This window comes from Spermophilus citellus (genome assembly GCF_964194105.1).
Source record: "Spermophilus citellus genome assembly, chromosome: 8".
Taxonomy (NCBI): Eukaryota; Metazoa; Chordata; class Mammalia; order Rodentia; family Sciuridae; genus Spermophilus; species Spermophilus citellus.
Genome location: NC_138189.1, coordinates 3,226,883 through 3,254,330, shown reverse-complemented (window position 1 = coordinate 3,254,330; position 27,448 = coordinate 3,226,883). Strand labels below are relative to the sequence as shown.

The window sequence follows — 27,448 nt, the reverse complement described above, 5'->3', positions numbered from 1 at the left end:
CCACCAGAGGTGTGCTCCTCAGCCTCCCAGAGCCCCACTGCCCTGCGCCCTGAGTGTCCACAGCCCTGAGCTGCCCACCAACACAGCCCCTTCCCTGATGCACCCCCCCCACCAGGGCTTTCTGGGGTCACTTGGCCCTGATCAGCTTATGGGAGCCAAACTAAGCCCTCTGCACAGGTGGGAAGTGGCAGAGAAGGAACGTCCCCTCCTTCTCCAGCCCCCTGCCAGGCAGAGGGAGCCCAGAGGCCCAGGGTGGGGCAGGTTGGGTGCCTCAGTGAAGGACCAAGCTCCACGGCTGAGGAAAGCAGAGGAGGCTTCCTGGAGGGAGTGGTACCAGGCCAGGCCTCGAAGACCGAGCAGAGTGTGAGGCAGGCCCCGTATTGCCCCGGACCTCCCAGGGCCTCTCCACCGTGGACTCTGCAGACGGGTTCACGACTGAGAAGCTCAGCTGAACTCGTGACCAGACCTGCTGCATCGTTCACTTTTAAAGCGTTTAAACATAAAGGACCCAGCTGGAGAAACGGTCCCCTCAGCCCATCTCGGCCGTGGAAAATGGGAAGCTGCCCAGGCGTTCCCTGTCCACAGCTGCAGAGCACAGAGGGGCCCAGGCCCCAGACAGCCCCCCGTCGGAGCCCTTGGACACAGGGGGCTGCCAGATTCCAGGAAGGAGCCGCATGACCGCTGTCCCGGTGACACTCCTGGCCCTGTCCAGGCCGCTCTGGAGGCGCAGCGGCTGGACGCAGCCCGGCCCTCAGGCCCGCACGCCTTTCTCTCTGCATTTTTTCCTTTAGAAAAAATTTCACTGTTTTTTTTCTAATGTTGAAGTAGCACGTGTTCATTGCAGAAAAATCAGATCAGCACAAAGAAAGACGTCACTGCTGCTCCTGACCCAGCACACGGTGGCAACTGGGCACTAAGGTGTGGGCCCACGTCCTATCTGTCTCCTAAGAGCAGCAAAGTAACTTCCCAGGTTGGACTGGGCTGTTGAGCCTAGAGGTGGGGAAGACTGATGTTCCCAGGGCACGCAGTCTCCCTGCCCAGCTGCCGGGCTGCCTCCCAGGCCTTCAGGTCCTCATCTGCCCCCTGCTGCACCCACAGGGTTCTGAGGGTGGGTCGCCAAGTGGTGGTCACATCACACCACAGAGCGTTCCGTCTGTACGCACAGACGTCACTGTGGCCCAGCTTCCCAGCGGGTGGACACAGAGCTGCCCCGACCCTGCCCTCGCCATGCCTCCAGGCTGTCAACCCCAGTAGCAGAAGCACAGCTTCCTGTCCTTCACTGGGACTTTGAAGAGTTCAGCAAAAGCTCGGAAAACTGCTCTCGTGCGGTCGTGATGGTCATGTGCCATCTGTGTCCACCAGCATCATAACTGCCCTGCACCAGATGCCAAGGACGGGGATCCTAGGAATCTCCTAAAACATGGGGTTGGGACCACACCCCTGTCTGCTGGCCTCAGGGGTGCGGGCCCCCTCTTTGAGGCAGGTCTGTGGCTTTTCGAGGCAGCCTCTGGGTGGTGTCTGGGGGACTCTTGGGACCCGTCCCAGATCGACACCCTGGGAGCGCTCTGTTGGGAAGACCCTGAACCTGCTCGTCCCGTCTCCCTGGGGTGTTCTTCTAACTCTGCTGGAGGTCACACACCACAGGAAAGAGCCCCTGATTAAGTGTTCCTCCTAGTGGACTGTCACAGCGCAAGCACCGAAAGTCCAGCACCAGGTAGGAGGACAGTCCAGCCCCAGGAGCCCAGGGGACTCCAGCCCTGGTCTTCATCAGTGGCAATGCTGACCTAGCAAATATTTAGCCATGGCTGGAGGTGTTTTGGGTTGTGACAATTCTGAGTGATGCTGCTGTCCCCAGTGGGGCAAGGCAGGGATGTTGCTCTACACCCTGCAGGGCCCAGGGAAGCCGCTGCTCAGGCCAGATGGTGGGGCCTCCTTTGGGCCCACCCCAGGGGCATGTGGCCGCTGGTCCCAGGTCAGGCTGCATCTGTGATGCCCAAAGATGCCCCCCTGCCTCTGAGGCCCCTCACAGGTCCACCTTCCTAGATTGGGGCTCTGCACACCACCCTCTTCCTGCCTGCCTGACCGCCCGATTCTTCACTGTGGCCTGGTGAGACCGGGAGGGTCTTGGCAGGCGTGATTTGGGAAGCCAGGATCTGCTTACCTGGTGAGACCTCCCCAGGGGGATCCAGCACTCCCTCCTCACGAGCTCCAGCCCACCAGACACCGCCCTGCGCAGAGCTGGCCCTTTGTGAGGGAGCCTCGAACTGGGATACCTGCAACCACCCAGGGCCTTAGGGTCCCCTGAGAGTGGCCCTGCTGCCATCACTCCCTTCCTGTCCCCTCCACGTGGACCCCTGACCTCAGGAGACAGGCAGCCCGAGGTCACCTCTCGACTTCTCTCCATGAGAAGTTCCTGGGGACTCTGGCTTGGCCTGAGGCTCAAGGGTGAGACCTCAGGAGGGGCTGGCCCTGCATGGTCAGGAAGGCAGTGTGGCCAGTGGGATGTGTTTGGGGGACAGAGGGCATTTCCTGGCATCTTGCCTCCGCCCTGTAGCGGTGTGAGCCAGGATTAGTCAGCTCACCCCTGGGCCTCAGATTTCTCACTGGTCGAGTGGGTGTGGGAGCCCCCCCACAGGGTCCTACTCGAGTCTCCGAGGCCACCCAGGGCAAAGGTATACACAGGTCTGCGCTCCCCGGGGCTGAGTGGCCTCCCTCTCCCCTCTTTCCTCTCTGTGCATGGTGGGACCCCAGAAGCGCTATTCTAGAAGGAGTCTGAGACACAGTGACCAAATAGGCCCCCTGCTGCCCCACCCCCTCGGCTGGTATTCACAGCCTGATGGAGCTGACTCAGGAACTTCTGTCCCCTGCCCAGACTGGCCTGCTGGCCATGGCTGAGGTCCTGCAGGCTGGCAGCCCCGGTGAGTGAGGTAGTGTCTGTGCTGGGCCCTGGGGTTGGTGTCCTTGTGTCGAGGGTGCAGACGGAGCCAAGCGGTGCTGGGCAGCAAGAGCCTGGGGTGGGAGGCACTAGGTGACCTGTCCAGCCCCTTCCCCCAGGACGGCAGCCCTGGCCTGTGTGGCAAGACAGGAAGCCTGAGCTGGCTCCTGCCCAGTGGGTGAGAGTCCCCAAGGGTGTCGGGATCCTGTCAGCTCCACTGTCCTGTGGAGCAACAGAGAGGTGTGCGCCCTGGGACTCAGGGTGGCTCCCACAGCCAGAGACACCAGGGAATTGTGGGCAGTTCCAGGGACAAACAGACACAAACAGGCCGCAGCACAGAGACACAGGGCCTGGGGGGAGGGCGGAGGCCTCAGGTCATCCAGCACTCCTGCAGGAGGCATAAACAGCAGTGTCTGGTGACGGTGACGCGGTCCCTTGCTAGGAGCCATGCAGGCTCAGGGCTTGAGCCACAAGGTCTCACTCAGGCCCGGGGTGGACAGGAGGAGGCCCAGGCAGTGGTGGGAGTGAGGCCTGGGAGGAGAGCAGGCAGGGCAAGCCTGCAGCTGAGCCCTGGGCCTCTGCAGACCCACAGACGGGGACCCCACGCCCTGCAGAGAGCAGGGCTGACAGGGGCAGGGCCAGCCTGCAGGCCTCCCCTCTCCACAGACGTGAAGGTGCAGGGGACACTGACACATGGGAGGCAGGCAGCCCTGGCAGAGCCATGACAGGCCGGGGGCACTGGCCAGCATCTGCGACCTACACACGCAGTGCACACACAGGAGGCCCACACTCCTGGGCCCCCCCATCACGCTCTCTCCCCTCTGTCAGTCGCAGCCCTGGGGAGACGCCGGCAGCCGCTCCGACAGCTCCCTCTCAGCTCGCCCTACTGCCAGCTGGCGCCACACCAGTTGGAGCCACTGAGGCCAGAGGGAGGGACAGAACGCCATGTCCACCCCAGCAGGATGATCTATCTGTCCTGATGGCTTGGCACCTGCCAAGACACCTCCCCCGCCCCGGTCTGGGAGCAGGGAGGCTGCTTGGGACATCCCTATCCACCTGGGGATGGCGTCTCATGACACCAAGGGGGTGGGCAGGTCCAAGTACGCGTCCCCAAAGCGTTGTCCAGGCACTGTCTTACACAAGGCCCAGTGCTGGTCACTGGGGGCATTGGGGACCCTCCTACCAGGGCCAACCAAGAGCTAGGGAAGGGTAACCTCCCCCGCCCCCCGGAAGTGCTACTGTGGACGGTTCCCTCGAGAATTTGCTGGCTGGCTGGACACTGTTAGGAGGCGGACCTTGGGCGTGAGGAGGTCCTGAAGGAGGGGCCTGGTGGGCGCTCAGTCCGGCCTGTTCTTCAGGTGGAGAAATGTCCGAGGCTGATGCTTTTTAGAAGGAGGTTTCTTCCACTTGCAGCTACAGCGCAGGCCAGGTGCCCACATCAGGTGGTGCTTCTTGCTGGCGGAGTCAGTGGTGGCTCAGGGTGCTACACAGAGTCAGGGAGCGGGTGTGGGTCTCCTCGGCCCTCTCTCTGCTCACAGCTGCCAAGGTTCGGCCTTGGGGGCTCCACCCGGTGGCTTCGTGTGATCCTAACCCCTCCCAGGGGCCCCCAGCACCATGGCAGGTTGAGTTTCCACCCTGTCCACACCTCACAAAGGGGTTTAAATTCAACACTCAAACCCTTGGGGACATGCTCAAACCATGTCCAAGCCATGGCAGTGCCCTTTCCCGAGGACCCCGGAGAGCACCTTTCTCCCCACCGGCCGCTTGAGGACCCAGGGACGATTCTCCAGCCAGGGGAGCCTCACCACCCCATCCTGCGGAGCCTTGGGCTCGGACCTCCCGCTTCCAGACGATGAGAGGCCGGTGACTGTTGTGCGTGAGAGCACAGTCTCTGGGGCTTCGTCACACGGCCATATGGACCAGGCACATGTGCCCAACAGTCACCCCAACAGGGCAGAAGGGCTTCGGAGCACCCAGGAAGGGAGGAGGCCCATGCAGGTGGGTCCTGAGAGGAACCTGAATGTCCCGGCCGTCCCCTCCGGGGCATCCCCACCAAGGCCTGGCTGGTGTCCAGCGTCCTGCTGACCGTCTTCCCACTCGGAAATCATCTGGACACCACTCACTCTGTCTACGCCACCCTCAATAAATCCACACCCTCCAGGCCCCGAGGGAAGGGCTGGGTCCGCGTCCTGGAGTCCCAGGTCTCGGTTGCCCCCTGCCTCCTGGCCAGGCTCAAGAGCCTCAGCAGAGACTCTAGAGCTGCCCTCGCCTGCGGCTCGAGGCCCAGGCTGCCCAGTTCACTCGCTGGCCAGCATCCATGTCCCCTCACCCCAGGCCTGGCTCTTGGGCCAGACTTCACGGGCCGGGCTTCCTGCCTCTTCCTTTTTGGAAGGCGTGGGCCCCTTGGCTTGAGGCTGGCCAGCAGACCAGACTTGGCTGGGAGCCCCCAGGCAGCCCCGATGTGGAGTGAGACACTGCGGGCAGGAGGGCTGCAGCAGGGGCGGGGACGGTCCTAACGAGAAGCAGAGGAGCTGGCCGGCTCCCGCATCCTGGAACGCAGTGGTCCCAGGGCTGGGCCACAGGGGCTGCGGTCTACACAGGGCCCCTGCTTCTGGGGTGTCTGTGTGCCATGAGTGTCTGCCACCATGGTCCCTGGCTCCTCTGCAGACAGCCAGGCTGCTGGCAATGATACGAGGACCAGCCTGCGGGGCTGACGCTCCCCAAGCCACGCTCATTATCATGGGGTTTTACGGGAGTTTCACCCCCGCGCTCTGCAGAGGGGAAGCCCAGGCCCCAGTGACCACACCCCAGCCTTAGTCGCCGTAGCCGCAGAGGCAACTCCGAGATTCCAACTTAGAACCCGCTCAGAGCTGCTGGTCCCACTCAAACCCCAGCAGACAGGAGGGGCAGGAGCCCACTCCTCTGCCCAGCAAGCTGCAGGTCGGCCTCTGAGGCCTCCGGGCCCCACCACGCTATTCTCCTTCCCTCAGAGCTGCCTTCGCAGAGCGTTTGGCCCGTGCAGCCTGGAGATTGGTCTGGGCAGTCATGGCCTCTGCCGCCCTGGATGTCCCTCCTCCTCCCTCCACAGCACGGAAGGGCACTGTGCCAGGGCAGCGCTCTCCAGAGCCTACGAGGACAGACGCCAGCCCGCACTCTCACTGCGGGGACAGGAGCTAGCGGTCATCCTCATGACCTGGCCAGGCAAGTCAGGGTTTCACCCCATTTTATAGAGAGAGGCCCAGGGTCACGTCGCAGGCTCCCAGGGGACATGCGCTTATCCCCTGAGTTCTTACCGTCCAGGACACTGAGCTGTGGGCCAGGTGGGCTGGCCCTGGCCTTCCCGCCCCTCAGTAAGGCAGGAAGAGCTGCTTCTCACAGACCCCCGCCCGTCCCCAGGGACTCGCCTCTCTGAAGCCTCAGGGAGGGTCAGTGGGGGGGGCTTCATGTCCCCTGAGGCTGTAGCACTGCAGGATCAGGACCCAGCCTTCCAGCCAGGGTGGCCTCAGGAGCCTGCCATCCGCCATCCTCCTGCGGGCTCTGGCTCCGTCCTCTTGGCTGCGGAGCCCACTGTCCCTGAACACAGTGTGCTTGTGCCCAACCCCCCCTCAGGGCTCTCCCCTGAGCTGTGCGGCTGCCTTCCTTCAACAGTGGCTCTTGGGAGCCCGGGCAGCAGCTGCAGGAGGGCCAGGGCAGGCGCTCCAGGTGGTGTTGGAGAGAGCAGGTACAGGTGCAGGGGACGGCCTGCTGCCTGCTGTTCCTGGGCACCGCCTGCTGCCCACGACGGCAGGCCAGGCCCCCTGCTCAGTCTGCAGCCACCGCCTCAGCAAACACATGTGATAACAATCTCAGGGTCCCTCACTCCCCGCTGGCCCGGCTCCGCACTGGAGGGGCCTGGGGAAAACGAGGCCACTTGTTAGTCCTTGGGTGCTCCAGGGCTCCGCAGTCCGGCTCCACCACCATGTGAAGGAGCAAGACTCACCTCCTCCTCCCGCCAGGCGTGAGGGACAAACAAGACCTCGCAGGGCACCACTGACTTTTTATTTAACTTTTGAGTAGGCAATAGAAGAGGGGAGGGTCACTCTGAAGAACTAGGAATCAGAGTGGCTTTGAACTTGGGACAGTGATGCTGGCAACTAGACAGGATGGCACCGTTCCTGCAGACCTGGCCTCTGCAGGAAAACCATCTCCAAACTAGAATTCGGAACCCAGCAAACCGCCCATCAAGTGGATTCAGACCTTATCAGGTCCTGGAGATCACGGCGACGAGTCCCCAGGGACCCTCAGTAGAAAGCAGGTACATCAACAGGAAGTGGATCCAGGTGGAGGACGATGGAGGGCGGGGTGGTGGGGCCCAGAGACCTCAGAGGCTGACCTGCAGCTTGCTGGGCTGGAGAGGGGCGTCAGGAGAGAGTCGGGGCTGGAATCAGCATCCAGCCAGACATGATGCAGTCGCCTTGCTCCCGAGCGTCTGCAGCCAGCGAGGACCGAGACCTTCTCTGGGTGGGTGTAAGGGCTGGGGCAGGGCCAGGCTGGGCCTCGTGGCCTGTCCCCCAGCCAGTCCTGAAGATGCTCTGAGGGCACGACCAGGTTCCCTCAGCTTGGACAAGGGTCTGAGTGGCCTTGGCAGGGACTTGGCCCTGCTCCCACAGATGTGGGGCCTGTATTGACGTTGGCCAGTCCGAAGGCCGTGGACAGGAGTGAGGCCGAGACTTGTTGGTGTTCGGAGAAAGGGACAACTTTCTGGTCCCTCTGGCCCCAGTATGGGGACCCATGGCCCTGGGCGTGGGGGAGAGGTGGCCTGGTCACGCCCCATCTATGCTGCGGGCCTCAGACTCAGTTCCCGGGTCTCGGACCTCAGTTCCCAGGCCCGGGAGCTCTCCTTTCCCTTCAGTTCCCAGGCCCTGAACCTGCCCTGACCCCCACTTCATGTGCCTCAGGCAGCAGCCCTGTTCCCCTGGTGGTGAGGGGCAAGAGAGACCCTCACCTGCCCCCTTGGCCCAGGCTGGGCATTCTAAGGTCCAACGGCCTTGCTCCTCAGAGTGGGGTCCAGGGGCTGGCAGCTTCGTGCTGGAATCAAGACCCCCCCGGGCTGCTCCCCAGACCCCCCGCTGCTGTGGGAGGAGGCAGGGGTCTGCTCACGGCCATAGGGGGTTGGATCCTACTCCAGTCTCACAAGAGTGAGAACCGTGAGGCTGGTGACACCGGGGCCAGCCGGGGCCAGCAGGCATCCAGCAGCACCGTGAGCACCTGTTTCCCCACCTCTGAGTGTGGCAAGAGGGGGCTCCTGCCTTCACACAGCACCGTGACCCCTACCCTGCTTTAGGCCAGGAGAGGCTGGGAGGGGCGCGGAGGACTCTGCTGGGGCTGCGACCCCGGGGGCTCTGGCAGCCAGGACAGGCAAGGACAGCGGAGTGTGTGTTACGAGGCAGTCCGGACGCAGGGTCCAGGCGTTCTGTCTTGCCCTCGCTCTAGCGCCCACTGGCAGTGTGTCATGGGCAGGCTGCCCACCCTCTCTTGCTGCTGGTTTCGGTGAGAACCTCAGCGGGTGTACGGAGGAGAAGGTCAGGCCCGGTGAAGTACTTACAGTGGACCCGGCCCAGGTCTCCCACTGAGGGTGCTGGTTAAACGGATATTAGAGAACAGGATGTGCAGGCCAAGTTCAGCTCAAGGGAAGAAGGCCAAGGGTGGTGGCCAGCAAGGAGGGTGCTCAAGGAGGAGGAGCCCCCTGGGCTGAGGCCATCTGGGAAAGGGGAGGGGGTGAGAGGCCCGGGCAGGGAGAGAGGAGGCCAGAAGTCCAGATGAGGAGCTGGTGGTGACTAGGTCCCTGGGGGGACCAGGCTCCCGGGCAGTGGGGAGGAGGGAGAAGGCAGGCCCTATGGCACCCAGAGCTGCCCCTGGGCCACACCTTGGAGAGCCACCTCTCCTGTGCCACTCACAGAGGGTCTTTCATCTCTGGAAAGGACCCCGGCAAGAAGTGCTCATGAGATGTGGGGTTCGGTCCCTAAGGGGTGCACCCTGAAACCTGCCTGCAGATGCCCACGGGGCAGTGTCCCCAGGGCCAAGGATGCTGACTGAGGAGGCCAGAAGACAGTGACCTGGGCCCTAGCTCAAGAAGCCTCAGGCAAGAGCCAAAGTGGCCAGGGCGCCCTGCAGAGACCTGGGGAGCACTGCACCAGCAGGTCCCAGGCAGGGCCAGCGAGCTGTCAGGGGGTGGGCAGCAAGGGCCGGATGTGGAGGGCAGGCTTCCTGTGCATCCGGCCTGGCTCTCCAGACACCCTGGAGACGCTCCCCCTGCGGGAGGGGCAGCGGCTCTGCGTGGCTGTCTCCTGGGGACTGTGGCCCGTCCTCCCGATTGCGCAGGCTGAGCAGTCTGGGCCACTCTTCACTCCTGCCCCCTCTCCTTTGGCAAGTCCTGAGGGTCCCACCTCCAGAAGACCTAGGGCTTCTCACCACACCTGCTGCCCTGGGCAGGCTGTTCTCTGGCTCCGCCCTGTTCTGCTTTTATTTTTTATTTTTTGGCCCTGGAAGGTGACCTCCTTGGCCTCAGGGCTTTGCCTCCCTCCTGCTGTGTCCTGTCCTGGAGCAGCTCCCAGAGTGGGGCAGGGGCCTGGGAGACTCGCGTGTCCTCAGCAGCCCAGGGGATTCTGGGAGCACACTGCTGACCCTTCCCAGAGAGGTCACCCAGAGTGACTGTGGATGGGTCCTGTACCGGACAGTGGCCAGGCAGCCTGCAGGTGGCCGGGTGAGCTCCACGTCTTGCTCTGTTCTGTTTGGTTTGGGTTCCTGTGTGTGCGTGTGTGTCTGTGTGTATCTGTGTGCATGTGTCTGTGTGTGCCTGTGTGTCTGTGTGTGCATGTGTCTTTGTGTGTGTGTCAGTGTCTGTGTGTTTCTGTGTGTGTGTCTCTGTGTGCGTGTCTGTCTGTGTCTGTCTCTGTGTGTCTGTGTGTATGTCTTTATGTGTCTGTGTGTGTGTCTGTGTGTTTATGTGTGTCTGTCTCTGTGTGTCTGTATGGGTGTGTCGGTGTGTGTCTCTGTGTGTGTGTGTGTCTGTGTCTGTCTTTCTGTGTGTGTGTCTGTGTGCTTATGTGTGTCTGTCTCTGTGTGTCTGTGTGTTTATGTGTGTCTGTCTCTGCGTGTCTCTGTGTGTGTGTGTCTGTGTGCTTATGTGTGTCTGTCTCTCTGTGTGTGTTTATGTGTGTCTGTCTCTGTGTGTCTCTGTGTGTGTGTCTCTGTGTGTGTGTGTGTCTGTGTCTGTCTTTCTGTGTGTGTCTCTGTGTGTGTGTCTCTGTGTCTGTCTGTCTGTGTGTCTGTGTGTGTGTGCACGTGTGTGTGTGTGTCTGTGTCTGTGTGTCTGTGTGTCTGTGTGTCTGTCTCTGTGTGTCTCTGTGTGTGTGTCTCTGTGTGTGTGTGTGTCTGTGTCTGTCTTTCTGTGTGTGTCTCTGTGTGTGTGTCTCTGTGTCTGTCTGTCTGTGTGTCTGTGTGTGTGTGCACGTGTGTGTGTGTGTCTGTGTCTGTGTGTCTGTGTGTCTGTGTGTGTGTCTCTGTGTGTCTGTCTGTGTGTGTGTGCACGTGTGTGTGTGTCTCTGTGTCTGTCTGTCTGTGTGTCTGTGTGTGTGTGCACGTGTGTGTGTGTCTGTGTCTGTGTCTGTCTGTGTGTCTGTGTGTGTGTCTCTGTGTGTCTGTCTGTGTGTGTGTGCACGTGTGTGTGTGTGTGTGTGTGCACGTGTGTGTGTGTGTCTGTGTCTGTGTGTCTGTGTGTCTGTGTGTGTGTCTCTGTGTATCTGTCTGTGTGTGTGTGCACGTGTGTGTGTGTCTCTGTGTCTGTCTGTCTGTGTGTCTGTGTGTGTGTGCACGTGTGTGTGTGTCTGTGTCTGTCTGTGTGTCTGTGTGTGTGTCTCTGTGTGTCTGTCTGTGTGTGTGTGCACGTGTGTGTGTGTGTGTGTGTGCACGTGTGTGTGTGTCTGTGTCTGTCTGTGTGTCTGTGTGTGTGTCTCTGTGTCTGTCTCTGTGTGTCTGTGTGTTTATGTGTGTCTGTCTCTGCGTGTCTCTGTGTGTGTGTGTCTGTGTGCTTATGTGTGTCTGTCTCTCTGTGTGTGTTTATGTGTGTCTGTCTCTGCGTGTCTCTGTGTGTATGTCTTTATGTGTCTCTGTGTGTGTCTGTGTGTTTATGTGTGTCTGTCTCTGTGTGTCTTTCTGTGTGTGTCTCTGTGTGTGTGTGTGTCTGTGTCTGTCTTTCTGTGTGTGTGTCTGTGTGCTTATGTGTGTCTGTCTCTGTGTGTCTGTGTGTTTATGTGTGTCTGTCTCTGCGTGTCTCTGTGTGTGTGTGTCTGTGTGCTTATGTGTGTCTGTCTCTCTGTGTGTGTTTATGTGTGTCTGTCTCTGTGTGTCTCTGTGTGTGTGTCTCTGTGTGTGTGTGTGTCTGTGTCTGTCTTTCTGTGTGTGTCTCTGTGTGTGTGTCTCTGTGTCTGTCTGTCTGTGTGTCTGTGTGTGTGTGCACGTGTGTGTGTGTGTCTGTGTCTGTCTGTGTCTCTGTGTGTGTGTGTCTGTGTGCTTATGTGTGTCTGTCTCTCTGTGTGTGTTTATGTGTGTCTGTCTCTGTGTGTCTTTCTGTGTGTGTCTCTGTGTGTGTGTCTCTGTGTCTGTCTGTCTGTGTGTCTGTGTGTGTGTGCACGTGTGTGTGTGTCTGTCTGTGTCTGTCTGTGTGTCTGTGTGTGTGTCTCTGTGTGTCTGTCTGTGTGTGTGTGCACGTGTGTGTGTGTGTGTGTGTGCACCCTAAGGAAGCACAGCTGTGAGGAGTAGAGATGGTGTCTGGAGAGACTCTGACATCAAGGTCCAGCTCAGGCACTCAGGGCTGGGCCCCAAAGCATCCCGGCTGGAGGGCTGGCCACGGGACCCCACGCACAGCTGTCAAGCCACCTCATCCAGGGGGCACAGCACGCTGACTGTGCTGAGGACAGCCCTGCCTCCAAGGCGCAGACAGGCCAGCACCAGGCCAGCACCAACCCAGCCTCCCTGCAGGCAGGGGACCTCAGACCCACGGACCCGCCTGAGCTTCTGCCAGGAGTGGGCAGTCGCAGGCTCCCAGGCCCCCTGCACCCCTCTGCCTCGCTCTGATCCTCACCCAGCGGTGGTGGCGGGAGCCACTGCCCCTGAGCCTCTAAGGAAAGCGTGGCCTTGTCTCCTCCAGTCCCCAGGGGTCACCCCTTTCACAGAAGAGGCTCCGCTGCTTGCCCACTGCCTGGGTCCTGGCTCTTTGCCAACGTGAAGGGCTGCTCTCCTCCAGGCTGGGTGGACACAGGGGACAAGAGGCAGTGGGAGAGGGCAGGGACGATGGCAGGACAGGCTTCCAGGTGGGCACCAAGCACAGGATACTGAGTGCCTCTGGTGCTCAGGGCCAGGGCAGGGCCAGGGCAGGCCAGGCGGGAAGAAGGATGCTCCGGCCCTGGGGCAGGATGCCAGGCCCTACATGGCCCCAGCTGAGGTGAGGCCTGCAAGAGGGTCTGCACTGCGGCTCAGGACAGAAGACGAGGCCAGTCGACAGGAGCGGGGGGCCCAGAGTGGCTGGACTGTGGGTGGCCTGCAGTGTCTAGTGCCGGGCAGGGAGGAGAGGGGACCAGGGAGGAAGGGCCCAGAAGTCAGTCTGCAGAGCCCCTGCCTCCCCCTGAGCACATGGGCACACCAGCCCCTGAGCGTGATGGGCACTGCCGGCCACAGGCTGTGGCCTGCCCACGGGCTCTGGGCCACTGGCTCAGTGGGCCTGTGGAGCAGCCTTGTGGGGACCAGGTCCAGGGCCAAGGATGGCCTGGTGTCAGACTGGGATCCTAAGGATGTGCCCAGGCCACGCAGGGAAGGGAAGGGACAGGCCAGGGTCCTTTGGCCTGACTGATCTCATCTGCTCTGGGGAAAACCTGAACCCAAGTCTCCTGGAGCCTGCCCCGCCCTCTCCACGTCACCCTGCCTCCTGATGGCCGGCAGGCAGCCCGTCCCTGTGGCCCTGGTCAGGAGACGGCGGGGAGAGGGGAGGACAGAGGCTCCTTCAGCCCAGCTCCTGGGGGAGCGTCCAGCCAGAAAGCACCAAACTGCGACCTCCTGGTGGTCCTCGTCCGGCTGGTGGTGGGACCTGGCGCCGGTCCCTGCGAGGCTTCCTGAAGTACCAGCCGCGGCTCGTGCGGTGCCCTGGTCCAGCAGCGTGGGTAGGACTTGGTCCCAGTGCGTAGGAAAGTCTCGCCACAGGGGCTTGTCCTCCCTCGCTGGCAGCTTGTCCTGCTGAGGGCTGGAGAATGAGGGTGTCGGCCGCGGAGCTCCCCTGGCGGGACATGGAGCCTTCCTTCAAGAAGTTGGGATGAGCCCCGCGTGCGGTGCCCGGAAAAGACTCCAAATTGGGTATTCGTGGAAGAATGAGGGGGAGTCTGTAGGAGTGGGAGTAGAACCATGCTCAGAAAAGGCCCCCGGGAAGGTTCTGGAATGGAGCACCCATAGGGAGCCCTTGGTCAGGGTGAGCCGCAGGGCTAGGTGCTTCCCTTCCTGAGTTCAGCCTTTATACGATGCACTGTTGGTTTTATGACTTTAAAGGAGACCCTTGCTGAGGGAGGCCCTCTGAGTGGAGGCCGACAAACTACCCCTGAAGTGCTGGGGGCACGGTCATCCCAGCGGCTCTGGAGGCTGAGGCAGGAGGATGGTGAGCTCAAAGCCAGCCTCAGCAACTTATCAAGGCACTAGCCAGTGCCAGCACAGCGCGGGGTTCCCATACGCCACCCCGCCACGCCTGTGCAGTCCCCCGTCTACAACGTAGGGCTCCCCTGTCGCCTCCATCTTGGGGCTCGGCAGCTCTGCCAGAGGCCCCTACGCATGGTAGCCTGCCTGCACCTGGGGACAGCGCAGCCTCTGAAGACAGCCACAGGCCAGCTCCTCTCTGAACGCTTCGCACACGCCATCGCCTGCCCCGGCCACCCGGCTCCCCAGGGCTGAAGGCAGCGGCCTCCATCAGGGTCACCTCCATCACATCTTCAGTCAGGGAACCACCAGTTTGGACACTGGACAGCCAGGTACCCAGAGTTTCCGAATTCCCCTCAGTCCCCAGCGGCAGAGCCCAATTCAGAACAGCCTCCCGACAGGTGCGCAGCCTCCAGAGGGCCACTCACGGGACCCCCGAGAGAAAACCTCCTGATCAGGAAGTAGGAAGGAGCAGGTGAGGGGGCTCATGCAGAGGCAGGGACTGGGAGGTCCCCAGGCCAGAGCAGAGATAAGCCAGTGCCCATGTCACAGGAGCAGACCCCAAAGGAGATCCTTGGGGTGCAGTCTCCCAACAGGACCGTGGGGTGCCTCACCCCACTTCCAGGTGCCCTGCACCCAAGGCCAGCCCTCACACCTGGCGACCCCACCCTCCTGAGGGCGGAGACACCAGCTACCCACAGACGACCTGCCTACGGCAGACCAACATCATTCTAAATGGAGAATAGTTGAAGGCATTCCCTCTAAAAACTGGAAAAAGACAGGGACACCCTCTGTCACCACTTCTATCTAACACAGTTCTTGAAACACTGGCCAGAGCAATTAGACAGACAAAATAAATTAAAGGGATACGGATAGGAAAAGAAGAACTCAAATTAGCACTATTTGCCAACAGTAAGATTCTATACCTATAAGACCCAAAATATTCTACCAGAAAACTCCTAGAACTAGTAAATGAATTCAGCAAAGTAGCATCACACAAAATCAATACCCATAAATGAAAGGCATTTCTGTATATCAGTGACAAATCCCCAGAAAGGGAAACGAGGAAAACTACCCCATTCACAATAGACTAAAAAAAAAAAAATACTTGGGAATCAACAAAAGAGGTGAAAGACCTCTACAATGAAAACTAAAAAACACTAAAGAAAGAAATTAAATCGTTTCTTCCACTTATATAATTTTTCTCCTACTCCTCCTTTCCTCTTATATGTAATTGTGTATAACCCTGAGGCTCACCTTCCAGTTCCATGCAATTTCCCTTAACTCTCACTTTCCCTCCTGCCTATCATCCCTGTTTAATGTTATTCTTCTTCTCCAGCTCTTCGTCTCTGAGGGGATGGAGAGAGAGAAGGGGAGGGGAGGGGAGGGGAGGGGTGAGGGGACAGTGGAGAATGGGATAGACAGCAGAATACATCAGTCACTAGAAAGGCAATTTGTAAATCAATGGAAATGTAACTGATGTGACACAGCAATCTGTATACGGGGTAAAAATGGGAGTTCATAACCCACTTGAATCAATCTGTGAAATATGGTATATTAAGAACTATGTAATGTTTTGAACAACCAACAATTAAATAATAATAAAAAAAAGAAATTAAAGAAGACCTTAGAAGATGGAAAGATCTCCCTTGTTCTTGGATAGGCAGAATTAATATTGTCAAAATGCCCATACTACCAAAAGGACTACACAGATTTCACGCAATTCCAATCAAAATCCCAATAACATCTCTCATAGAAATAGAAAAAGCAGTCATGAAATTCATCTGGAAAAATAAAAGACCCAGAATAGCCAAAGTAATCCTTAGCAGGAAGCATGAAGCAGGTGGCATCACTAGACCAGACCTTAAACTATACTACAGAACAATAGTAACAAAAACAGCATGGTATTGGCACCAAAACAGATCTGTAGACCAATGGTACAGAATAGAGGACACAGAGTCTAACCCACATAGTTACAGTTATCTTATATTAGACAAAGGCACCAAAAACATACACTGGAGAAAAGATAGCCTCTTCAATGAATGGTGCTGGGAGAACTGGAAATCCATATGCAACAAAATGAAACTAAACCCCTATCTCTCACCATGCACAAAGCTCAACTCAAAGTGGATCAGGAACTAGGAATTAAACACTGCGCCAATTAGAAGAAAAAGTAGGTCTAAATCTCCATCATGTCGGATCAGGTTCCAACTTTCTTAACAAGAATCCTATAGCACAAGAATTGAAATCAAGAATCAATAAATGGCATAAAACTAAAAAGCTTCTTCTCGGCAAAAGAAACCATCTGTGAGGTGAACAGAAAGCCTATGTCTTGGGAGAAAATGTTCACCATTCACACATCAGATAGAGCACTAATCTCTAGGGTATATAAAGAACTCAAAAAGCTAAACACCAAAAAAACAAATAACCCACCAATAAATGGGCCAAGGACGTGAACAGACACTTCTCAGAAGAGGATATTCAAGCAATCAACAAATATATATAAAAATGTTCATCATCTCTAGCAATTAGAGAAATGCAAATCAAAACTAAGATTTCATCTCGCTCCAGTCAGAATGGCAGCTATTAAGAACGCAAACAACAAGTGTTGGCAAGGATGTGGGGAAAAGGGTACACTCATACACTGCTGGTGGGACTGCAAAATAATGCAGCCAATATGGAAAGCATATGGAGATTCCCTGGAAAGCTGGTAATGGAACCACCATTTGACCCAGCTATTCCACTCCTCGGTCTATACCCAAAGGACTTAAAAACAGCATACTACAGGGACACAGCCACATCAATGTTTATTGCAGCACAATTCACAACAGCTAAACTGTGGAACCAACCTAGATGCCCTTCAATAGATGAGTGGATAAAGAGAATGTGGTATATATACACAATGGAATATTACTCAGCAATAAAAGAGAATAAAATCATGGCATTTGCAGGTAAATGGATGGAGTTGGAGAAGATAATGCTAAGTGAAGTAGCCAATCCCAAAAAAACCAATGTTTTCCCTGGTATAAGGAGGCTGATCCATAGTGGGGTTGGGATGGGGAGCATGGGAAGATTAGGCAAACTCTGGGTAGGGTAAAGGGGTGGGAAGAGAAGGGAGAGGGCATGGGGGTAAAAAAGATGGTGGAATGAGATGGACATCACTACCCTAAGTACATGTATGAAGACATAAACGGTGTGGATATACTCTGTGTACAACCAGAGATATGAAAAATTGAGCTCTATACGTGCAATATGAATTGTAATGCATTCTGCTGTCATGTATAACAAGTTAGAATAAAAAATAAGTAAATCAATTAAAAAAAAAGAGAGAGAGATGTTAAGAATTTCTGCAAACTGGATTCCTGTAGAAGAGCCTCCCAGGGAGGAAGCGGGAACAGCCAGCCTCGGGATTCGTTTTCCCACCAAGAGCCCTGCCCGTGTAAGACTATCAGTGCAAACAGACGCGGTGGGTCCTTGGGAACATCCAAATGGGCCTCCAGCACCAACCATGAGGCCCAGCAAACTTCACTGAGCTCCGTGCCAAAGGCGGAGGACGGAGCCTGGGAATGAGCCAAGCTCAGTGTCACCACCAAGTGTGTGAATCGAACACCCTCCAGCAGCAGGCCTCCCTTCAGAGTGCTCCCCGACCTCCTGCTGGCCACCGCACAGCTGGGAACAGCCTCCTCTGGGCACCGCATGCTGAGTCACTTTCCCAGCACCGCAGGGTAGACTGTGGGATGGAACCCGCTGAGGTCAGCCTTCCACTGGCTGGGGACCGGGCGGTGGAGCATTCCTGGAACCCTCGGAACAGAATGGAACGCTGGGTTCTCACAGGGAGCCCCATCAAACTCCTGGACTTCAGACCCAAGCCCAGAGCCCACAGATCATGCCCTGGATGTTTCCAGCAAGAGGCCACAGAGCAGAATCAGGAGCAAACCAGAGCCTGCCCTGGGGTCACTGGGCAGCACTGAGTGACTCAGGTGCCCCTAGAGGCTGTGACGTCCGGCCATCCCCATGGACAGTGGAGTCTCCATGTGATGACACAGGAGCTGCCCAGCCAGTGTTGCCGGGGGCGCCCATGGGGCTGAGCAGTCCCCCATGGTGGCCACCTCTGACCTTGGGGCTCCATGTGTGGAGTCAGCCAGGCTCAGCTCGTCCACCCGAGCAGCTGGGGCGCAGGTGGGGCTCACCGGCCTGGAAGGTGGCCTGCTGCAAAGCACCCGGTTCGCGTGCAGGAGACACGTGTCACACAACCTCCTCGGAGCTTCCCCCTCACAGAGGCAGCCAGGGCCTGCAGAAACGGGTCCCGGGGCAGCCCCAGGCTGGAGAAGCAGCACAGTGGGCTGCGTCTGTCGGGAAGAACCTGGGACAGAACTGGGATCTGTTAGGACGAAGCAGGGGATGACATGAGACTCATGAGTCCACAGCTGGACAGGAGGAACCAGGACCAACTGACCCACAGTGACCTGGGCTGCGATGTTTTTCTGGGGGGCACCGCCTGGTGAGACGCATCACACATGAAGTCTGGGCACTAGCCAAATGCCCCCAAGAAGCAGGTCCAAGAGAAGGAAGCCCTCTCGTGACCAGGACAGAGCCATGGTTAGGTGCTCAGTAAATCCTGGTCAACGCTCACTCACTGCCGGTGGGCAGCCTGAGAGCCAGAGCCACCCTGATTGTTGCAGAGATAAAAAATGAAAGTGGGGCTGGGTGCGGTGGCCACGCCTGTCATCCCAGGGGCTCGGGAGGCCGAGGCAGGAGGATCTCGAGTTCAAAGCCAGCCTCAGCAACAGTGAGGCCCTCAGCAACTCAGTGAGACCTTGTCTCTAAATAAAACACAGAATAGGGCTGGGGACGGGTTAGGGTGCCCCTGAGTTCAATCCCCAGAACCACCCCCCTCAAAAAAAATGGGAAGAAATGATCAGAGCTTGTGATGACCCCAACAGCTGCTCCATGTCACTCACACAGCCCAGGATGGAAAGCAGGACCCCAGCTCACTGCCACTGAGAACCATGGGACAACGGCAGTGCAGACCCCAACCCCAGGTGCCCAGGGCTCTCGTACGGGTCTCCCCCTCTTCCCTGGTTCCCAGGTGTTTCCCACTGTGCTTCCCAGACGCCCACACTCCACAGGGTCTTGCCCCCTTACACCCAGTGGGAGCTCTCAGCCTGAAGCATCGCCCACAGGCCTGTGCCCACCACAGGTGAGAGGGCACCTTGCCAGGTCCTCTGCCCTAGTCCACTTTCCATGTGGATAACACTAACGTGACCCACTGACTGACTAACACAACCCTCCTTGACTCTGGGAGCCAGGCAGTGGCTCCACGTGGCCAGGTGGGTATGGTCCCTGCGGGGCTGGGAGACACATTTGGCAGGAAAGCTCAGTGGAAAGGAAAACAGATAAAAATGGAAATACCTTTGGTGTGAGAGAATTTCCAAGGATGACCTCAATGGCACAAATGATTCTTGGCTTTTAAATTTGGATGTTTGTTTCTGATTTAAAATTTTAAGTTTTACAATGTTACATCAAAAGGGGAAAATGAATGCAATTAGAAGGCAAGTGACAAGTCAGGAAAAATCCTTGGTAATGGATATGTCAACGCTTTAGTCACTTACTATGTAAAACTCCTTACAAGTAAAAACCTGAAAACTAAGTGCTCCATCGGGCAAAGAATGAGAGCAGACGTCATCCCAGCAGCACAGGCTGCCGCCTCGGCAGGCGCAAAGGGAAGCAGAGCGGCATGGGAGCGCCACACGGGAGCGTGGTACTGGACACGAGGAACGGCAAGGCCACTGCTGGGACAACTCACCAAGTCCTACAGGACACGGGCTCCTGGCCCCCAGAACACCTGTGCCAGGCTCCAGGCTGTGTGCCCCTGTGACAGCAAAATGATGCCGTGGGCGTCCAGCAGCTGTGCAGTGGGCCCTGGCTCTCACTGCCCGGCCTCCCCCGTGGGAGTGGGGAGCTGCCCACGTGCAGACACAGGTGCACCCGTGGCCACCACAGCCTCAGAGGGGAAGTGTCTAACCCGTGTCTCCTGGGGGTTTGCTGCCGCCCTCCAAGGGTGTGCCCGTTCCCATGGAAAAGCCGCCTTCGTGTAGGGATGAAGGCGCTGGGGACAGGAGCACTAACACTTCACCTGCCAGGGAGGCCCTCCGGCGGGGATGGCAACCTGGGCAGTCCAGGCCACTGTCACCACTAAACACCTGAGACACCAGGTGCTGCTTCTGAGCGTGGGGCTGATATTCATTTTATTTTTGGAAGGATTCTACATTTTCAAAATAGTACCTGAGACCACATGCCCGGTTCATCAGCAGAAAAGGAGTGTGAGAAGGCAGAGATTAAGATTAAACGTTTTATTCCAATTATTCAATTTTTACTGCTGCTTTCACAATGTGTTATCTTTTAAATGATCTCTACTTACAAGCTGACTCCATAACACCACCTCTGCCCTTAACCCTGCCCCCTGGCCTTCAGGTCCAGTGTGCCCACAGGACTGGGGTGGAGCCGGCAGGTGGCCTGAGCGGGCCTGTGGGTGGGCGTCGTGTCTGTGGAAGGGACCCTCTGCGGGGGCAGAAGACACCTGCGTACTGATGGTCGGTCAAACCCCCGGACCGTGAGGCAACCCTGCTCTGGGAGCTTGTCACAGCCGCACATGAGGACAGGGACACGCAGGACCAGGCGGCACACGCAGAGAGCCTTCCTGAGTGAGCACCAGATGCAGCGTTCTCTTGACAACTTCCATGTCCTGCTGATGAAAGGACAGCGGCTTCCAACCCAAGGACAGGCGGTAAACCCAGGCCCCGCCTGATTGAAGGTAAAAAAGAAACGGCACAGCACAGGGATCCCCAGGTGCCCAGGTAAGGCGGGCTCTCTTGCTGGACGGGGAGGGCTGGGCCTGGATGTGCTAAGGCGGGAGGGCACCGGGACTCCCACTCAGGCAGGGGGACAGGAGGACTCAGGGCCTGCTCCTCACGGTGGGGAAAGGCCATGGATCTGGGCAGAGAAGCCCCATCAGTGAATGCACAGCTCCGGTGTCTGACCAGGGGCACCAGGTAGAGATGGAGTGGCCTTGGCTGCCAGGCCCCAGGCCCACCCACTTCTTGGCTGGGTGCCCAGGCAGGATGGCTGAGCAGGGGACCGTGCCTCTGAGCCTGGGCAGGCCACATGAGGTGTGACTGGCGGGGCACCGGCAGCACCATGGTTACCATGCATCTGCGCTCAGAGCAGACCCTCCAGGCTGCTGAGGGTCTGGGATCTTCCTCCCATTTTCTCTGAGGGGAGGAGGAGATGGGCACAGTGGACCACACCCTGAGAAAGCATGAAGCGCTCATTTAACTGTGGCCAGGTTGTGGGGACGCCTCTTGTATACGGAAGGGTCCATGAGGAACGCTCAACAGGAAGCCCTGGGCACTGCCCACCCACAGTGGGCCACGATGCCGCCCTTGCTCACACCCCTGTGCTCTGCAGCTTTGGGAAATGTCCTCAGTGGAAACTTCCAGATGCACCAAGAGCAGTGACCCACGGTTCTCCCCTGAGGCCTCACGCCGAGTCGTGCAGAGGGCCTGTGGTATGAGCTAAGGAGGTCAGGGTACAGTCATGTGGCCGCCCAGCTGGCGCCGAAAAACCAGGGAGTCCTGGGAGAAGCTGTGGCTTGTGATGCCCACGGGGATCAGAAGGCCTGGACAGTGAGTGGCCACTCTGAGTCGGGGACCTGAGCCCAGGAAGGAGGTGTGGACTCCAGTGACCATGCGAGGTCCCTTTCCACACAGCAGCTCGGGACCCCAGACACTCCCCCAGGGCAATGCTGCTCAACCCGGGTGCAGAGCCATTAGCGCTGGGCACGGTGAGGCACTGGAACTTGGAGAAGGGGCCATCTGGGCGTCTGCGGAGCCGGCTTGGTGGCCATGTCCTGCTGGGCTTGACTGGCTCAGCTACATGGGGCACTGCAGCCAGCGCGGCTACAGCTTGGCCCGGAGGCTGCCCACCACGGGCTTGTTCCCAGAGAACTCTGGCCACCACGACGGGCGCTCCAGCACCCCACGCTCCTGCAGGATGGCGTTCCAGAGGTTTTTATAGAGCTGCAGGAAACACAAGGTACAGGGGAAGAAAGGGCTCAGCGGGTCCCGGGAAGGCCGTGTCGAGGACAGGGATCCTCTGCAGTCACTTCTCAGAAGTGGAAAACAATTGGGACAATTCAGTTGTGAACTACGACGGCAGGCCCCGAGCTGCTCCCCGGGCTCACTGCAGAGGTGGGCACTACCTGTGCAGCCCACACCTTCAGTCCGCCCTGAGAATGTCCTCCGGCACCCTTGCACCACCAGCCGAGCAGGCCAGAAGTGCTGGAGAGCAGGCCCGGCCGGAGGGGTGCCTGGGCCCATGTGGCCCACGGGCCCTGGTGCAGCCAGAGCCCCCTTGGGATCCTGTGCTGGACTGCCTGCTGCTCACATCGCCTTGTGGGAAACCCCGGAGGACGGTCCTGAACCAGCCTGGCTGGGGCCTGGTCCTCCACCCGCTGGAGACAGGTTCAGCCACCAAGGGCAGAGGGGCCTGTGACTCCAAAGGACCTGGCCTAAGGAAACGGGCCCTTCTGCCCTGACTGATGGCGGCTACCCTCACCTGAGGATGGCCCCTTGCCTGTGCCTGTGGCACACCTGTCAGCTCCAGCACCGCGAGTGGCCACCCAGACAGGCTGCTGCTTCTCCTGGGCACACACCCCAGCAGCTCTCACGTGGGAAGCATGTGCTCATTTGGGCCTTCGATCTTCTCGGGGGTTTGCTCACTGAACTCCTACCTGGTCGCACCTGTTAAAGCTTGGCTCCTAGTAGCTGGAAAAAAGGTGCAGTCCAGGCCACCCCACCAGGTGACACCTCTGGCAGGCTCTGGCTTGACTGTGGCACCCAGAGCCAGAGGGCCCTCTCCACCCTGAGGACACGAGGCTCCTTCTTCTTACACCTCCCGCTCACGAGCAAGGCAACTGCTCAGACGCAGGAGCCGGGGCGACCCTCCCTGCCGCACAGGCTACGTGCTGGGGTTCTCCGCCAGCCACAGGACCTTCCACGGCAGGCCCCGCTGCCTGTCTGCCTGGTCAGCCCCCAGGGGAGGGAAAGCCCCTCTCCTCAGGTTCCCACTGGGACCCAAGGTCCCCTCCCCTCTTCCTCATAAGCACCAGGATCCACCTCTCCACCTGGACCCTGGCTGGGCATGCTGACTGGGCAACCCTGGGCAACCCACAGGGCTTCTCTGGACTTGTGTCCCATCAGCAAAGTGGACAGGGGGACACAGTGTGGGCCAGGGAGGGTGAGAGGCAGAGCCTTGCTGGAGGACTGTGGGCCTTGGATGACTGCCCTGTCCCTCCTGGTTTGAGGCACTCAGGTCCTCCATGCTGCCCACCCGGGCCAGCTCTGCCTTGTGGTGTGCCCACCCCAACCCAGGAGTGGCCTGGACTGTGAGGCCGGCACCTGCCCTTCCCTGGACAAGTCTGTCACGGCTATGAAGTGTTGATTCTGGTGTTCCCTGCCCAGGCTCCATTAAGGCAGAGCCCAGGTTGGCAGGTCCCTCTGGGGGACCCCGGGGGCCTGGGCTGGGTGACACATGCCCCCACAGCCGCAGCAGCAGACCTCAGACACGAGAGGAAAGACTGCAATGCCAGGTCCCCGTGGTTCAAGGGGCCGAGAGGCCCTGGGTATCGAATTCTGGGTGAGGACAGGTGGACCTGTGAGTGTCACCTGTGTGACACTGCCACTCACTGAGCAAGAGTCACACAGGGAGATGCCTTAGGCACAATGATGAGCCCTGCAAGGGTCACAGGGCAGTGGAGTGGGTGGGGGACGCTCCTGGGGGAGCCAGAGAAGGCTTCTGCGAGGGAGGGCAGTGCCCGGCTCAGGCGAGTGAACAGGGCGCTCCAGGCAGCGGGAGCAGGTGCCCAGGCCTGGGCGGGGGGGGAGCACATTAGGAGAGTGTGGGAGGATGGTGAGCTGGGTCCGAGGGCAGGAGCAGCACCTGGGAGCAGTGCTGCAGGGCGGTGGCGGGGGGATCTGGGGGTGGGGTGCTGGGGGGCTCCATCGCCGGCAGGCTGACCCACCTGCTTCTAAAGAAACCTCTGTGGAGCTCAGAGGCAGGAATGACGGGGCCTGGCAGAGGCCACGGGAGCCCAGGTGGGCGGGGAGGGGAGAGCAGCCCCAGGGCTGTGGACAGTCACCGAGAGCTGGGGGCCTGAGCTGGGGTGGAGACCTTAACGCAGCAGGTCAAGCAGTGACATGCTGACCAGGAGGGGACCGGGGCAGTGGCCAGGGATGGTCCTTCATGATGTCTGCAGTGCCACCCCTGCGACTGGAACTCAGAGGCGGCGGAAGCCAGCCCTGAGCCAGGCCAAGGTCTGGGGCAGGCAGCGGGGAGAGCAGGGAGGCCGGGCCGACTGCCACTCCTGGGCCTGGGTGACGGGGCAGCCGCTCCGTCCCTCGGGGGAAGAGCAGGCCGGGGACGGCATGGCCAGCAGCCAGTGAGAGCACCCGACACCCACCCCGGAGGCTCCCTGAAGTGTGACGAGGTCCCAAGAGGCTCCACGGTGCCACAGAGACTCCCGCCAGCCCCTGGGACAGCCCACATCCCACCCAGATGAGGGGGTCCTTACCTCGCCATCAGCCCTGGCGATCGGTGAGTCCAGAACAAAGTCAGGAGGAGCGATCACGTCCACCAGGGCAACCGCGTCGTCTCTCAGCTGTTGGAAAACACGGTCCCCACACTGACAACCACCCGCACTCTCAGGGCCACACCGAGTCAGCAGCCAGGCCCTGGGACCCAGGCGGGCACAGGCCGCTCTGACTCAGGGCCCGGTCACCACTGTGTCTGGACACTCCACCGCACTGCTGTTCACTCAGGACTCCGGGCTTGTCTTTCCCTGCAAGGTGGGGATGCGGGCAGAGACCCCAGTGCAGCCTGCTAACCAGAGCTGTCCCCAGAGGCTCGTCTTGGTCTCGGAGGACCTGGTGACTGCTGCCTGCCTGACCCAGAGCAATGGGGCAGGAGTCACAGGACTGCAGAGGCCATGGGCTCCGGTAAGGCCAGCAGGGTGCAGGGCCCCTGTCCTGTCTCAGATTGCTCTTCAAGGCCACAAAAGAATCCTATCTGCAGAGACCCCCAGAGTTTTCCTGGAAGCATGACATTTTTCCTTTGAGTAATTGGGATCACCTGTCCTAGCCACCCTGCCAGGTGGGAAGCGACTTCAGGGTCCTGACCACGTAGCACAGCGCGTGACATGGGTGTGCGTTGATATGCCGGCCACCCCGCAGCATGCAGACAGAGACGTCATGCATCCTGGCGACTACACACAGGGGTCACAGACGGCCACTCACCTGTGTGCACAGGTCCAGGATGGCGCTCTCCATCTGTGTCCCTGAGTGCTCATCAGATAAGTATCCACCTGTAAGCACAGCCTTTGTCACAGCAGGGCTGGGCCGTGGCCCCCTGCCCCCGTAGCAGTGCGCCCAGGAGGCCCTGGACAGGCCCTCGGGAACCTGTTTGGGTGGAGCTGCCCAGCAGCCGTGAGCCGGGAAGGACTGCGGCACTCAGACCTTGTCCCTGCCTGGATCCACTCCTCTGAGCATGTGATAGGCAAGTCAAGGGCCAGGCACTGGGGACAAGGAAACTGGCCTGGCCGGAGGAGAGGCAGTGAGACACGCAGCTCTGAGGGCCTGGGCTCCACCAGCCAGGGCGGGAGGCTGGGCTGGTGCTTCTGAAGAAGGAACCCAGGCGGGGCCTTCGAGGCCGAAGGAGGCCAGAAGAGACGTGTGGCAGCCGGGTACCCAGGACCACAGAGGGACCAGGAGGGCCACGGAGCCGTGGCATGCAGGGTCCGTGGGCCTCTAGAGCCACTGGGGTGGGAGAATCAACCCAAGGGAGGGCCACCTCCAGCCCCTTGGCTCCTCCGGAGACCTAACAGGTCCAGGGGCAGGGCCTGTGTGTTTGAGAAGGTGTTTGCTCAAGGATTCGCTTCCTGGAGGGTTTTCCTCTAGAGAATGGAGTCTGGCCACGCAGCCTCCTCAAACAGCGCTGGGCGCTATCCTGCCCAGCTCCTCCTCTGCTGGCCACTCTGCTGACCTGGGCCTCCATGGGGAACGCCACCACCCCAGGGGCCCAAAGCTGGTCTTGGTGGTGGGGGGACCTCACTGCCCACAAGTCCAGACACAGCCCCAGCACAGGGAGGGCTCATGGGGTGACTAGGAGAGAGCATCAGAAAAGGCTCCCCGGGAGAACCCTGGCTCCCCGGCCCTGCCAGTCTTCCAGATCAGCTTGGGCACCGCCTCCTCCAAGAAGCCACCCAAGATCTCTAGACTGGGAGCTCCTGGCGGTGTTGTCCCAGCAGCCCAGGCCTGTGTCTGCCTGTGGCCCACAGGGCTGGCTCTGCTCTCTGGAACCCAGCCCACTTCCCGGTGACAGTGGCCTCCTGAGCCAGGCACGGTGGTGCACCTGCTACCCCAGGGACTCCAGAGGCTGAGCACCGCCACCCAGCGAGACTCTGCTCAGAGTAACAGGTAAGAGGGGTGGGCGCAGCTCAGCAGTGGACAGTTTTTCCAGCACGCATGGGGCCCTGGCTTCAGTCCCAGACTGCAACACACACACGCACACGCACACACATGCACACACACACGCACACTTCTGGAAGCATCAATGAAGCGCACAGGAGGCTGACTCTGCAGGGACTGTGGACAGGGGCGCTGCATCTGGCCAGCGGGTGCTGACATTTCTCTGCCCCATCTGCTGGCCTCATGTTGCACTGGGGCACCTGGGCCCCTCCACTGAGCCCGCCTGGAGGTGCTGCCACACGGGCACGGCACAGCTGCCTGCGTTCACAGGGCATGGGTCCCAGGGGGCTCCTGTGCCGGGAGGCCGGCCAGGACAGCGGTCTCACCTCGATAGAGCAGAGCCGTGTGCCGGCTCAGCGACCACAGGGCGTAGAGAGCGCTGAGCCGCCCCAGCACGGCCCGCAGTGAGGACGGCACGCTGGGGCCGTGCGTGTAGGCGTGGAACCGCTGCACCACGGTGAGCTCCAGGAAGACCAGGGCCAGCGAGCGGCAGTGGTACACCTTGGAGACAGAACAGGGCCGCGTCCACCAGGCTGCGCCCCACAGGGCTGCCAGGAAACGCAGGCCAAGGCCTTGATGAGGCCAGTCCCACAGGCCCCCTGGGTGGGGGACGGGGACACAGCACACCTCAAGAGCTGGTCCACACACCCAACAGAAGCGCCATGCGGACACAGCCATGCACAGCCTGGCACTTGGGCCCCAGAACCCCTGTGCCCAGCTCAGGCCATCTGGAACTTGGCTCGGCAGTGACAGCACAGGGGCGGGGCAGGCTCGGGAGGCTGCTGCTGCCCAGGGGAGGTGACACCAGCATGTGGCCCCCAGGGTGCAGGGCCTGCAGTCTTCTGTAGCTGGGACACTTGAGGGACCCAGAGGGGCTCCGTGGCCTGCCCCAGTGACACTGCTGGCAGCGTGTCACTCCTCCAAGTGTCACCTAAGTTCCTAAAGAGGCCATTCTGCCCTCTGCTCAGGCATTCGCCCTGAGACAGGAGGCCAGACTCGACGCAGCCCAGCCCAGCCTGCCTGAGCCTCTGGGCAGAGACTGGCAGCAAGGGGTCATGGCTCTCAGTCGGGTCCCGCTTTGTCTTCTAACCTATACCCAAAATATCTGCTGACAACCCTTAGTTTTCCTTCCCTCATCTCCAATTTACAGTCTCACCAGGTCCTTTTAAGTCCCGGGAACAACTGTGCACTGCTTGGTCTGTGAGTGAGCGTGAGCTGC

The 27,448-nt window shown here is 59.5% G+C and overlaps 1 protein-coding gene and 1 long non-coding RNA gene across 3 annotated transcripts in view; both read right to left on the bottom strand.

Annotated features, from left to right (window-relative positions):
* Positions 1-10,929: 10,929 nt before the first annotated feature.
* Positions 10,930-14,483, bottom strand: LOC308654838. Its single transcript, XR_014023325.1, has 2 exons — positions 11,433-14,483; positions 10,930-11,394 (listed from the first exon to the last, which is right to left on the bottom strand). It is a non-coding gene; the product is annotated as an uncharacterized lncRNA (long non-coding RNA).
* Positions 14,484-19,986: 5,503 nt separating this feature from the next.
* The window catches only part of ACOX3 (acyl-CoA oxidase 3, pristanoyl), a 37,829-nt gene continuing 30,367 nt past the window's right edge, over positions 19,987-27,448 (bottom strand). The window contains exons 15-18 of one of the 2 annotated variants that reach the window (XM_081303737.1): positions 26,556-26,730; positions 25,000-25,067; positions 24,279-24,365; positions 19,987-21,726 (exon numbers count right to left, since the gene is read on the bottom strand). In XM_081303737.1, the coding sequence (XP_081159863.1) occupies positions 21,607-21,726; positions 24,279-24,365; positions 25,000-25,067; positions 26,556-26,730 (450 nt within the window). In that variant the 3' untranslated portion in view covers positions 19,987-21,606. Of the gene's footprint in view, positions 21,727-21,815; positions 24,366-24,999; positions 25,068-26,555; positions 26,731-27,448 lie in introns of those variants that run through there. The other variant, XM_081303736.1, reaches the window with a different exon arrangement.